At 31.1% G+C, this 12,705-nt stretch overlaps 3 protein-coding genes across 5 annotated transcripts; all 3 read right to left on the bottom strand.

Annotated features, from left to right (window-relative positions):
• Window positions 1-355: 355 nt before the first annotated feature.
• Window positions 356-2,329, bottom strand: LOC120088542 (expansin-B3-like). Its single transcript, XM_039045930.1, has 4 exons — window positions 2,006-2,329; window positions 1,462-1,768; window positions 1,228-1,357; window positions 356-942 (listed from the first exon to the last, which is right to left on the bottom strand). The coding sequence occupies exons 1-4, from the start codon at window positions 2,178-2,180 to the stop codon at window positions 745-747; spliced, it is 810 nt and encodes a 269-aa protein (XP_038901858.1). The 5' UTR covers window positions 2,181-2,329; the 3' UTR covers window positions 356-744.
• Window positions 2,330-7,651: 5,322 nt separating this feature from the next.
• Window positions 7,652-10,949, bottom strand: LOC120089474 (tetraspanin-19). 3 transcript variants are annotated; one of them, XM_039046957.1, is made up of 9 exons: window positions 10,808-10,949; window positions 10,552-10,629; window positions 9,884-10,208; window positions 9,134-9,233; window positions 8,948-9,028; window positions 8,719-8,823; window positions 8,439-8,630; window positions 8,009-8,066; window positions 7,652-7,922 (listed from the first exon to the last, which is right to left on the bottom strand). In XM_039046957.1, exons 3-8 carry the CDS (start codon window positions 10,045-10,047, stop codon window positions 8,064-8,066), a joined length of 645 nt encoding a protein of 214 aa, XP_038902885.1. In that variant the 5' UTR covers window positions 10,048-10,208; window positions 10,552-10,629; window positions 10,808-10,949; the 3' UTR covers window positions 7,652-7,922; window positions 8,009-8,063. The 3 variants fall into 3 exon arrangements, with proteins under 3 accessions (XP_038902885.1, XP_038902884.1, XP_038902886.1); XM_039046956.1 differs by having other exon boundaries at window positions 9,884-10,629; XM_039046958.1 differs by lacking the exon at window positions 10,808-10,949 and having other exon boundaries at window positions 10,552-10,664.
• On the bottom strand, window positions 10,637-11,739 carry LOC120089475 (putative [ribosomal protein S18]-alanine N-acetyltransferase). Its single transcript, XM_039046960.1, has 2 exons — window positions 11,408-11,739; window positions 10,637-11,012 (listed from the first exon to the last, which is right to left on the bottom strand). The coding sequence occupies exons 1-2, from the start codon at window positions 11,649-11,651 to the stop codon at window positions 10,792-10,794; spliced, it is 465 nt and encodes a 154-aa protein (XP_038902888.1). The 5' UTR covers window positions 11,652-11,739; the 3' UTR covers window positions 10,637-10,791.
• Window positions 11,740-12,705: the final 966 nt, after the last annotated feature.

The following is a 12,705-nucleotide window of genomic DNA, read 5'->3' as shown; positions in this document are numbered from 1 at the left end:
TTTTAAACTTAAATTTACGAAAAATTTTGTAAGAGATTTTTTTACGAGAAATATTTCAAATCGTAACGAGAATTTCCAATATTTTTTTTTTTTTTTTTTTTTTGTAAGTAAGGTATAAAATTGAAGTTGGGATTGAAAAGTTGTAATAGAAAAAAAAAAATTATTACAACTTTTCAATCCACGGTTTCTCAGACGGTATTTAACTTGTAAAATCATTTAAAACCATTCTTTTGAGATGTAATAGTAAAAATTTGAACCTCGAAGACCTTATCATCAACTATGTTGTGAATAATGTGAGAGATTTGAGGATACAAATAAAATTAGTAAAGTAAAAGCAATGAACACTTTATCCAAGGAGCTGAAAACCAGCTGTATATAGCCCTATTTAAATGAGCATAGTTTGAGTGAAGAGACCAAAGTTGATTAAACAAAGTAAAGCAACAAGTTGAGAAATTAATAACACAATACAATACAATACCCACGCTCTCTCTCCTCTTTGGAGAGGGCTATCAATATTCAATATCCCCACACCACACTCACTACTACTGTCTCTACTCATTCATTGGATGCCATTTCGCACTCCAACGGTCACTTTTTCTACTCAAAGAAAACGGATAACGGCTACTTTTCCTGCTACAGAGAAGGGAAGCTCCCCCTTTAAGGCATAATAAAACAAAAAGGAAGCAAATATACCCTTCTTTTGTCAATGCTAACTGCTTCTTTTTTCTCTTCTATCTTTCTTTATCAAGAGAAGAAATTAAGGCGGGAAGTGTAAGTGGCTTTGGGAGACCAATTCCTTGGGATTATATCCCTCGCTGAGAGGGTTCTTCCTGTAGATAATGTTGTTAATCTCACCGAGAATGGGCCCTTTAATGGCCCACCAATTATGCACCAATTTGCCCCCCATAGATGGTTCATATCCAGCCACTCCCCTGAATTTGTCTGCCAAACACACAAAAATTACTCAAAATCATTTTTCAAACCCGCTTACCTTCCCTTTCTCGATATGTTTTTAATCAATCGGATTCTTTTTTAAAACTCCACGCTTTTTCTTCTATTAAAGATGCTTCTTTTTCAAAGATTCTTCCACTGGGATATTCAACTTTCAACCTGTAATTAAAGTACCACCTTTTCTATCTTTTCACATCTTAAATTATTCTAATTAAAGCACTGGAATATGCTTCAGGTAATAAAGCCTGTTCTTTAATTTTTATTTTCTTTACTTACTTCTTTTATTTGCATTGCACCTATGTCTCCATCCCCATCCTCGAATTCAACCAACAGTGAGAGCCAGTAATCTGTCGAGCCTTCATTGACATGGAACGCAATGTTCTTGCCTGGGTACTTACACGGAGTCCTACAGATTTACGACAACAAAAAATAAGCGACAAAATTGAAAACAGAGATGCAAACAAACAATTCATAAAGTGACAAAATACAAGAGTTGGAACGAATTTGTACCGTCGGTAAATTACTGGGATTTCCCCTCGGTTTCTCAGCTGCCCACCTTCGCCGGCGATGGCCATACGGCCAAAAGCGGCTCCGCTGAGATCGAAGTGGGTATTGCCATTCGAACAATACCCACCGGGGCACTCGTCGGTGACGATTATAGTCACAGCTCGTCTGGAGCAAATGTTCTGGTCTAAACATTTTACTTTGTAACAGGCTCCACACCCTTCACCGTTTCTGAACAGAACTGGACTCACAGCCCCAACTCTGGCCTTTAGAGGCTTCACATCCACTAAATTACCATACCCACATGCTCCACCTGTGATTTCACATTTTCAGATCCCTAAATTTCTAGCAGGAAAGAACTAACAAAAAGTGAAATTAGGGCTGGGTTTAAGTGATTTATGAACTGGGTTTTCGTTAATTCAACCTCTTGTACTCACATTTTAATGGCAACTTCCAGAAAGTATTTCAAAGAAACAGAGTCCACCCATAAATTTACAGACCTAAAGAAAACAGAACAAAAGAAAAATGTAGGGAAATGGAACCACCGTACCGTCGCTACCATCTCCCTCGGGACTTCCGTACCACGTGGCAGTGGCTGGAAGCCAATGTAGATTCGGTACACGGTGTTGGAGCTGAGCCGCCGCCGTGAACCACTGAAGCAAAGCCGTAGCACAGAACAAAGCTCTAATGAGCCGGAAACTATGGCGGGGGAGGAGGAGCTGCATTTTCGTCTGCGTAGGCGACGACAGCGCTTGCTCCACCGACAATGTCAGTTTCCGGCGAGCACTGTGATCGAGAAAAACAGTTGAGTGAGAGGATTGTGGAGTATGTGGGCGACGGTTTTTGTTGGAGCACAAGTATGATGTTGCAGGTGTGGAAGAGGGCCGTTAAGTAAATATAAAAAAGTGTAAAAGGATTTATCAAATGGACCACTGCTTTTGACTTTAATTACAAAATGCCCCTCCTGTGGGACCCTTCGGTAGTTGAGGCGTTAATTTCGCATAGTCATACGGGAGGCTAACAAAATTGTATTTTATACCCTTAATTAGGCCACATGCCCTACCATACTACTATCTTTATTAAAATCATAGCCTAAATCATAAAAAAAATACTTCTAAACTTTCTACTCAATTGAGTATACTTCTAAATTTTCAAAAGTTTCAATATTATATTTAACTTTTAAGAAAACGTTAAAAAATATTTTTATCGCGAGTTTTGGATAGATATCGTTAATACTTTGTTTAAAAAAATATTCTTAAACTTTTAAAAATTTCAATAGTGCCTCTAAACTAAAAAAATCAAAATCAAAATATTCTTATCATTAATATATGATTTGAAATTATTAATACCTTGTTTCAAAAATATCGTTAAACTTTTAAAAGTTGCATCAATACTTTTAATTTTAAAAAAAAAAAAGAAAATTAAAATATTCTTAATGTCAATATAGTGATCAATTTACTTAAAATTATATTGAATTAAAAAACTGACCAATTTTTTAAACAACTTTATTGATACTCTTTTTTTCATATAGATATTTTTTCATTTTTCAATTCTTACGCAAATTTTCTCTGCAACCAAATATAAACCAAAATTCAAGTTTAAAACATAAAATTTCACAAAAACCAAAATTAAAATCTCTCCTTAAAACTCATCAAAACGATAAATAGTCAAACACCGTATTTGACTATTAACATCCACTAAACTCTGAACGTACAATATTGTTAAAACATTTTAGTCTTGAAATTTTTTTGACGGTTCTATTATTCTTTTTCTTGTTATAGTCAATATATCTCAATTGGAAGGGACAATTTTATTTTGTTATTATTATTTATTATTTAAAATAAACAACCAGAAGAAGGGAGTAAGGGTATTGAACAAATAAACAAAAAAAGACATTTTTTTTTTTTTTTTTAGGTAAGGGTATACTAATGTGGCTCGTATTTTTACCACTAGAAATTGACGGTTTTTGTTTATATAATAACAATAAGAGTATTTTTGAATTTTTGTTTTTAAATTTAGGGTAAATTTGAAAGTTTTAGGATATTTTAAACCAAACACTAACGGTTTTCATCCAAAGCTAATTTTGAAATAATTTTAAAATTTAAGAGTATTCTTTAAACATTTAAAAGTTTAACGGTATTTTTGCACAAAGAACAAAGTTCAAGCCAAAATCATATAAAGAGAGTGAAAATCTAGTCAAACTGGAATGTATCTCAATTGATTAAGATATTATATCATTGACTAAGAGGTTAGAAGTTTGAATTCTTACTCCAACAAATTTTAATTAAAATAAAAAAGAGTAAAATTTAATTTATAAATTGAATTATGTTAAGTTAAATGATTAAAGGTGTTCAAATCGGTTATATGTCCCACCATACTAATTAATTAATTAAATTTCTTTTTTGTATAAATCACTAATGAAACTTGGTCTTTCAAAAAAAAAAAAAAAAAAACATTGATGAAATTTGGCAATACAAAAAAACAGAAGAAAAAAAAAGATGATGATAATTTGGGTAACCCTATTAAGAGGTTTTTTTTTTCCTTTTAGAATAAATATCATGGATTAAAATATTTATCAAGGATTAATCAATATTTATGATATTTGTATAAGTATCTGTAAAATATAATCAATTAATCACAAAAATAAACATAAATATAGAAAATTAGATCTAAGAACTTAAATTTTGATGACAAAGTGAGATTAGTTCAACATAAAATGTGTGTCATCGATCAAAAGATCTAATGTTCGAATTTCTACTCTAAGATGAACTAATGAAAAGCTTAAATAATAATTATAAAATTTATAAAAAAATTCTAGGATAATATCCATTAATATTTGTAATTTTGAAATTCTGATCAAATTTAATACATAACAATTTTTTAAAAAATATATACATATATTTGAATTCGAATGGGGATGAAGTGAAAAGAATAAACTAAAAGTTGAATGATGGTTAGGTTAATGTTTAAAAATAAATAAATTTTGCAAACATTTAAAAAAAAGTGAAAGAAAAGAGCACTCTTATTTTAGAAATTGTTCAAAGTTCAAACAAGTCACATGTCCAGCCACACCAATTGGTTAATTAAAAAATAAAAAAATCCTTATGGTTGATTAAATATATATATATACATATATGAAATTTGGTAAAAAAAAAATACAAATTAGATTTTCTTTTCTTAGATGATAAAAGTGATGTAACTCAATACATAGCTTTGAAAATTTATATTATATTTGAATTTAAACAAGAAAGTGAAAATTCCAACTAATAATTGAATTATAGTTGGGGAAAGAAGATAGAACAATTTTTTCCTTCTTTTTCTTTCTTTTCTTTTTTTTTTTCAAAAAGAATTACACTCTTAGAAAATTGTTCAAACAATGCGGCACATCCTATCAATGGCAATTAATTGTTTGAAATTATTTCTACTTATTTAGTGATAATTTATATTAATAAAACTTTTGATCTTCCAAGTAAACTAATTAGCTCTCTTAATATTGTTAAATTGCAAATAGAAAATATTATTAAAATAAAGACGATTGTTGCAACGGAATTTGTAACTAGCACTTTAAAGTTGCATTTTTTTCGAACGATTATTATTCCAACATCAACATCTCACGACTGAATGTTTATTTCACCACATGTTCGTTACGTACTTCAGTAACAAACTTTCGTTGAGTTTTAATTTAAAGTAACACTTCTAAAAAGTATATTACAAGAAAAGGGGTTGTAAAGGAATTTAAAGAAGAATAAAATATAAAAAAGGCTAAAATAAAAGTGAAAAACTCTCCACTTGCTGTTGTATTAAAGAAACAAAAGAATATAACACAATTAATTGATGGATTTTATTCAAAAAGAGAAGACAAGAGAAGCCCACTCTCAAAAAGAAAGATAACAGAGAAATGCATGTCAAAATATATAAAAATTATATATATAATAAAAAGACTCAAAAGGTGAGAAAATAATATTTGTTTTTTGTCTTGGTTGAAATAGACGACAATGAAACAATGGGTGAGAAAAGCATTTATATGAAATCAGTTTCCGTGGAATAAGGCGACTTAACACAATTAGAATTTTAGGCAGTCTTCATTAAATTAAAAAGGAAAACTTATTTTCAAGTGTAGAAAAATTAGTCAAGTATTATCGTAATAGACTTCTATTACTAAGTGATGTCAATCTATCATTAATAGATAGTGATATTTTGTTATCATAAAAATAAGTTATTTTGAAGGATAGAAAAGGAAAAGAGAGGATGATTTTGATTTTTGAGGACAAATAAGCCAAAAGGTTTGTTTCAAAGTGGACAAATAAATCCAATATTATTTTACCAAATTGGACCCCACTTGATTGGATGTTTTGTAATGAATTCATTAAATTTGTTGGCCCCTCTTCTCTGTCCCTTTTCACATGCAAATTCCATCCCCATTTTCATCTCTTTTGTTTTCACATTATAATTTCAACATTTCTACTTTCCAATTAAAACTCAACCCCAACCATTCCACTTTCAACACTTTGAAACCAGTGATAATTACCTTTTTAGTTATTCAAATTTGTATTTCCTACTCATTTTCTTGAAATGGTTTGGATCTTTCTCAACCATGAAAGTTGGAATGAAAAATATATTTTTAAAAACTATTTTTTTAGCTTCCAAAATTTAACTTATTTTTTAAAAATATTAATAAAAAATAATAAGAGTGGATAACAAAACAATAAATTTAAAAACGAAAAAAGTGTATAGGTTTAATTTTTAAAAAAACAAAAAAAATAATTACCAAATAAGATCTTACTACTTGAAGTTTTAATTTATTAGCATTTTGATTCACAAAGTTTTGTTGTCATAGTTCATGAAGGCTAACACAATATTTTTTTTTGTTCCTAAAAGTACTACTTTTGTCATTGTATTTTATATTTCATTTCATTTTAATTTTTAATACATTCAGTTGTCTAATATTAGTCTATGTAATTTTAATCAATCTTAAATTTAATTTTTTGAAACTAGTTTTTATTGGAATTTGTTAAATAATAACAATTTTTATACAATAAATGACTATAGGAAAATATATAGGAATGCTAATTAAGACTTTTTTTTTTTTTTTTTTGAAAAAACTAACAATAAACAAGCATCATGAGTTCATTTTAAGAATTTTTTAAAAGTATATAGACTAACATTAAACAAAATTCAAAGTACTAGAACCAAAAGAATTTAAATCTTTTTAACTTTTTTTAAAAACAAAAAATAGTTGAGAAAGAGAGAAGGGAGGAGGGAGAAACAAAATATAAATATATTTTTATTTTGAAAACAAAAATAAAGAAATATTGTTTTCATACAAAAAAAATTTAACATAAGTAAACTAAAAAAATCTTAACTGTAATAATACTTGTATTATCAACCTATTTTCTTAAAGAAAATGTCAGAGATCCCAAACTTTGGAAAGTAAAGATATAATTGTCTCTTAATACCAAAATGGAATTCTAGTTACACCTTTTGTTTTAGAATAAGTTTCTAAACTACTTTTTTTCTTTGGTTAAACAAATTACTTGGACCCCAAACTTTTAGGGAAGTACCAATTTTAGTCCCTATATGGTAGACAGTAATAATTTAGTTTGTATACTGTCAATTTTGTAACAATTTAATATCTAAATTTTAATAAGTAACAATTCAATCTCTACTTTACAATTTATAACAATTTAGTCTCTGTCATGAAAAATGTAGCTAAGATTTAAAGAAATGTCTTATACATGTTTTTTGATAAAATAATCAAATTTGTTTAAAAACTATAAATACTACAATATTACGTAATAAACAATTTATACTTATTTTTTATGAGATCAACTAAATTCTTACATAAAAGTAAAAAAACTAAATTGCAACATGTTAAAGTTCACTCACAAAATATCTAAATCTATACAAATTATAGTCCAAAACATTTTAATTTTTTGATATAGCCTTATTATTATAAAATCTGACTGACTGACCATATTAAATGGTAAGATCTGAAGTTAATAATAAGATATTCTGTTCTTATTATTAAAGTTTATAGGTGCTCAGAAACAAGATTGCTTAAGAACTATTAGACGTTTAATACTTGATCCCATGATACATCCAAACAAAGATGCAGCCAAATCAAGACATGAAGAAAATATGACTAACGAATCATATCCGTAAATGATATTAAATTCAGATACCATCAGGAAACTGCTTTTACTGGAACAGTATGAACCACATTTTCTATAAAATATTATTCACATATTATATTTGTATTGTCAATATGACATCTGAACCGATCAGGAATATCTTTCTAAACTTGATCTTATTCAATACTACAAATAAAATTACTTGTGTTGACATGATCTACAGTGTTGAAAAATAAATAGCTTACTGTAACCCATGAGAAGATTCATTTACATTATGTTGCTACCAAGAAGTCCATGCCAGATTTGCTCTTTTGGGTTTTGGGTCTAATGTCTTTCCTGAGAGGAAAAGAAGAGAAAAATGAAACAAAGCAAAACCAAGTGCATACCATAAATGAGTGAGCCCATTGGAGGAAATGACACACCTAAAATGCAGTGGGAGGATTCAATACAAATTAATATGTTGCTTCTGTTGCAGGCTTACTGCAAAGGTCAAAGAAATCAAATCAATTTCGAAGATACCGATTTTATGGCATAAATAGGGCAATTAATTGCTCAACAACTTGGGCTGAAATCAGAAAATGGATGAATGAACAGTTCTTATGAGCTTAGACAAAATGGAAACAACTTCAAAGGGAAATCAGCAGTATGAGTTGTTCTAATGACAAGATTGAGAGCTAAAAACGGTAATTGCAAAGAGATAGGAAACACTTTGATAGGCTTGGTTGATTGTAGCTTAAAAGCCACAAAAGGACAACGACTTTATGGTAACTAAGTGACAATAATAAGGTGACGCAGAGCATCGTATATATAAGAAGCCTCACAGTTGAGAATTACATGATTGTAAATTTATACCTCGTCGTCGGTTCGTTTGTTCCATGTATCATTTTTAGATGGAAAGACAGGGTCCCCAATAACACATGTAGTTGGTGAATGAAGAGCATTCTTAAGAAGTGGAAGCCTCTCAGAAGCATACTCATCATCGCTGTCGTAATATCGACGCGATCCAATTGCTTTTAGTACCATTGCCAACAAGAGAGACAAACCCTGAGACAAGTCCATCAACGTGGCGAGTTTGTCAGAACGACTCCCTATCTCAAGACAGACCAACATGAGAAGAGAGAGAGAGAGAGACCTGAATAGACACCATTGAGATCCCTATCCATTTGCAGATATCGAAGTTCAATTTGATGAAATGTTTGAACTGATCAAAACTTCCACTTGGATCTTTTGGAAAATCCTGGCGTAAACTTAAAAGTTATCAGCTAGAATTATAAATATCTAGTAGCATCCAAGTTGGCATTTTGTGATGATCATTATTTTTAACTTTTAGATGATGCATAAGCCTTGAGTAAAATCTTCACCTCCTCCCAGTCACGATTCAGAAATACATCTGTTGTCACCCCAGCCTCCACCATGAGAACCATAAAGACAAGCACCATATACTACATTCATTTAAGGATAATCAGACTCTCATATGTCAAGTAATCTATTGAAGAAAAATAGGGTAGGAGAGACTCATAGCATAGAGACAATTAAGAATACAGTACCAGATGAAGGCAACAACCATTAGCAGTTTCAGCAGCAATATGACCCAAGCATGTGATCACACATAAAAGAATTCCTAGGCCAAAAAAACTGTACATGAACCTGAAATTTAAGCAAGACCAAAGATGTAAGCTACATCCCAGTCATGGTGGTATCCCATTGTCTTCCCATAAACCAACTAGGTCTGCCACAGAATCCAAATCTCAATCATATTAACTGCTATAATACTCCTTACAAGTTTGTTTAAATTCATAGACGCATCTTAATATATCTATGGGGGATTTGGAAGCTATTCTACAAAGAACCATAATTTGAAAAAGAGTAATGAATACGAAGATCATTCCTACACTTTGCCTGGTCAATAATGAACGCCATGAACACTCTTTAGATTTGTAGGTCATGTATTTTCTTCTTAGGAGGGAAAGATGGAATACAGAGGCATGTTCTACTTCATCACATTATTCGAGATTATTCTCCGTAAAGATATCAGCCACCATGAGATAAGGAATGTATTTTCTACACAGACACAGGCCCATTTAGAGAGAAATTACCAAGGACAAGCAGAATGCAGAAATAAGAGAAAGCAATTTCAGACTTTCGAATTTCCCCAAGAAACTTGAAGTCTCCTTCTCAAGTCCCTACCCCAAACTCTGATTGCATAATGCTCTTCCCAGCCTCATCCCTCCAAAATAATGTTAAGAAACAAAAAGATACAACCCAGAAAATGGTGCAAGAAAGCCAAAAAGCAATACCATGGAATTGGGTCACTGGGTCCATAGGGCAAATGGCCAAAATGCCTCTGCCAAGCCCTTATCAACCAAATTCCGTACAAAATCATGGCGATTCCAACCATCCCATTTCCAGAATTCACGAACTTCAACAAGGATTGCATGCAGATCCTCAACATTCTTACCATTTGTTGCCAATTACTCAATTGGCCAGACAAATACGCAAACAACTCAAGTTTGAAAATGAGAAAACAGATAGCCAAGAGAAGGCTAATGAACGTAATATTCAACCGCCAGAGATACCCGCTGCCCGCCAAGAATTTTGCGTCTTTTCGGGCTTCAAAGAACTCTGCATCATAGGATTTAGTAGATATTCTATTCTTCAAATGATTCAGAGAATTCTTTCCTATTTCCATGGAACAGTTTTCCCATTTTCATCCTCGTACCGTTAATTACACATGATTATGGCTTCTTCTTTTTCCTCATTAGATTTGATAACCGAAAATAAAGATTTTGTTTTTTTTTTTTTAACTGAGAAAAATCTTTTTACATATAAGAGAGGGAAACATTATTCTCAAACACCACATTATGGTACATGTAAGATGTTTAAATTAACTCAAGTTAATTGATGACTTGAGACGTCACAATATTCTTAATTCTAATAATTTAAAAGAGAATTAAGAAACGACTACCTGGCTAATCCATTAAGCTTTTAGTATTGTCTTCATTTGGTTCCTTCTTATTTTTCTTAATGTAATCAATTGTTCTGCCTGCATATGATCCATAAACTCAAGATCATCATCAATTACTAACCCAAATGCACAATAAAATTACAATAGAAGTGGTCATCACTTTTCTGATATAAATATAACATCAAGATATATAAAATTTAACTCAGAAAATGTCTAGTCTAGTTCCAAAGCTACGATGTGTCAAAATTCCAAGTACATTCTGTAGGCATCTCGATCGGCAGAGTAGTATCCTTCAATCAAGCTATCAACTTGGAACCCAAGTTTCTTGTAGAGATTCATAGCCGCCGTCCTCAAGGGATCAACATGAAGACCTATCCGCTGAATGTTTCTGGTTCTGCACTTCTCAATGGCTGCCTTCAGGAGTGCTTCTCCATGACCTTGTCTCCTACAGTTCTCCTTCACTGCACTTTGTTTACAACCCACATGCCAGGAAAGCACATAATTGGCTAGCGATTAGTAAAAAAAGGATACAGAATTTCGAAATTAACACACAATATACCATTCTTAAAACTTTCCTAGAAGCCCCAGATGGGAAAATGGGAATATTTTCTCTCAGCCCATTTATCAAACAGGTTATGTGCATAAACAAGTTGCATCGATTTGAGACTAATAGAGTAAGTTAGCCAGATGGCAAGGTTATAGTTATAGACCATCTAAACTAAACCAAATCATCAACAAGCTGAAGTGGAAGTACTGGATAATTCGAACATCGGCAGATTTCACATTCAACAAAAGATATACAATATCCGAAAAAAGTGTGTGTGAAGAGAATTTAGGGGAGAGGATGGAAGGGAACCTGCGAGTTTGGCGATGATAGCGTAGAGGGAAGAGGGCCAATAATACATGACATAAGCTACGACTTGTCCATGTAAGTCCAGGAAGAGCAATCCAGAATTCTGTTTTCTCAATTCTTCGTCGAAGAACCTGGCAAGAGACTCGTGTTTTGGGAATATCTTCTTCTCGAGCTTCACGATGTCTTCCACTACCTTAGCCCAGTTGGTGGAGTTTCTTCGCAATTCAACGATGTTTCCACTGTTCATTGGTGAGAACTATGCCGTTTCCTCCTCCTTCTTCAGGTGTCGAGGTTTGGCGTTTCAGAAGCTTTTCTTATTTCATTGATTTCAAGAAGCGTAACTGTATTTTTAAATTCAGTGGCCCATTTGGCCCATTAGCTAACCTTTTTGAAATTGCTACATGTTTAAACATTTTTAATTCTTACCCAATTTTCAAAACAATAACATAAATTAAAAATTATTTTTCTAGTGTTTGAAAATTTAGTTTCGTTTCTTAAAAGACTCATAATAACATAACATACAAACAAATAGAATTTTTAAAAACGATATATAGAAAATACGTCATCAACATTATATTGTTATGTACCTCTTCTGACGATGTTGAATAATACTATACTATTGTAGAACTATGTAGCAAGGCTTGTAATTTTATCCCTAACATGATTGTACTTTTTTGTTCCTACTTTAATTTTATCTTTATATATATTAATGTTTGGAAATTCCATATAATTTTTAGAAGTCCATATACTAGTGTAATACTCTAATTCACACATCAAGCACGATACATTATTATTATTATTCGTATTTTCTTCGTTTTGTACTGTAATTTTATCTTTATAATTATATTTTTTAAAAGTTGCTATTAAGGGTGATAGTCGGTTCAATTTCGTCGATTTTGGGGTCAACCAAGAACCAAACCAATTGGTTTTACAAAAAAATACATCTAATGTCCAACAAATAACATAACCAATGGATTGGATTTATTTGGATTAGTTTATTATTGGTTTGGTTCTCAGTTTTTTACATTTTATTTTTTTCTTCCAAATTTTTATTTTTATTTCTACTTTGTATTTGAATTGATGATCTTTTGCTAATTTAAATTAAAATTGGACTTATTTCTTTTTTACTAAATTGAAATTTGACATTTTTTCTTTGCACTTTTCTAAATAAAAAAGCATACACACCCCATAATAAATTGGTTTTTTTTTTTCTAGACAACAAATATATGTGCACCATAATAATTAAGATACTAAAAGATACCCGATGAAAAATATATATATATATATATATATATATACAC

Source organism: Benincasa hispida, chromosome 10, assembly GCF_009727055.1.
Source record: "Benincasa hispida cultivar B227 chromosome 10, ASM972705v1, whole genome shotgun sequence".
NCBI lineage: Eukaryota > Viridiplantae > Streptophyta > Magnoliopsida > Cucurbitales > Cucurbitaceae > Benincasa > Benincasa hispida.
Note: the sequence above shows the minus strand (reverse complement) of the source record. Positions and strands in the feature narration are given on the sequence as shown.

Excerpts from the sequence above, each read along its gene's own strand:
- LOC120089474 (XM_039046956.1), bottom strand. The coding sequence starts at position 10,275 with ATGGAAATAGGAAAGAATTCTCTGAATCATTTGAAGAATAGAATATCT. Across the intron at positions 9,029-9,133 it reads ATGGTTGTTGCCTTCATCTG|TATATGGTGCTTGTCTTTAT; the intron begins GTACTGTATTCT and ends AAATGAATGTAG. Across the intron at positions 8,631-8,718 it reads TCTCAATGGTGTCTATTCAG|GGTTTGTCTCTCTTGTTGGC; the intron begins GTCTCTCTCTCT and ends GACTTGTCTCAG.
- LOC120088542 (XM_039045930.1), bottom strand. The coding sequence starts at position 2,180 with ATGCAGCTCCTCCTCCCCCGCCATAGTTTCCGGCTCATTAGAGCTTTG. Across the intron at positions 1,769-2,005 it reads CGAGGGAGATGGTAGCGACG|GTGGAGCATGTGGGTATGGT; the intron begins GTACGGTGGTTC and ends GTGAAATCACAG. Across the intron at positions 943-1,227 it reads GTGCAATGCAAATAAAAGAA|ACAAATTCAGGGGAGTGGCT; the intron begins GTAAGTAAAGAA and ends TGTGTTTGGCAG.
- LOC120089475 (XM_039046960.1), bottom strand. The coding sequence starts at position 11,651 with ATGAACAGTGGAAACATCGTTGAATTGCGAAGAAACTCCACCAACTGG. Across the intron at positions 11,013-11,407 it reads TATCATCGCCAAACTCGCAG|TGAAGGAGAACTGTAGGAGA; the intron begins GTTCCCTTCCAT and ends AACAAAGTGCAG.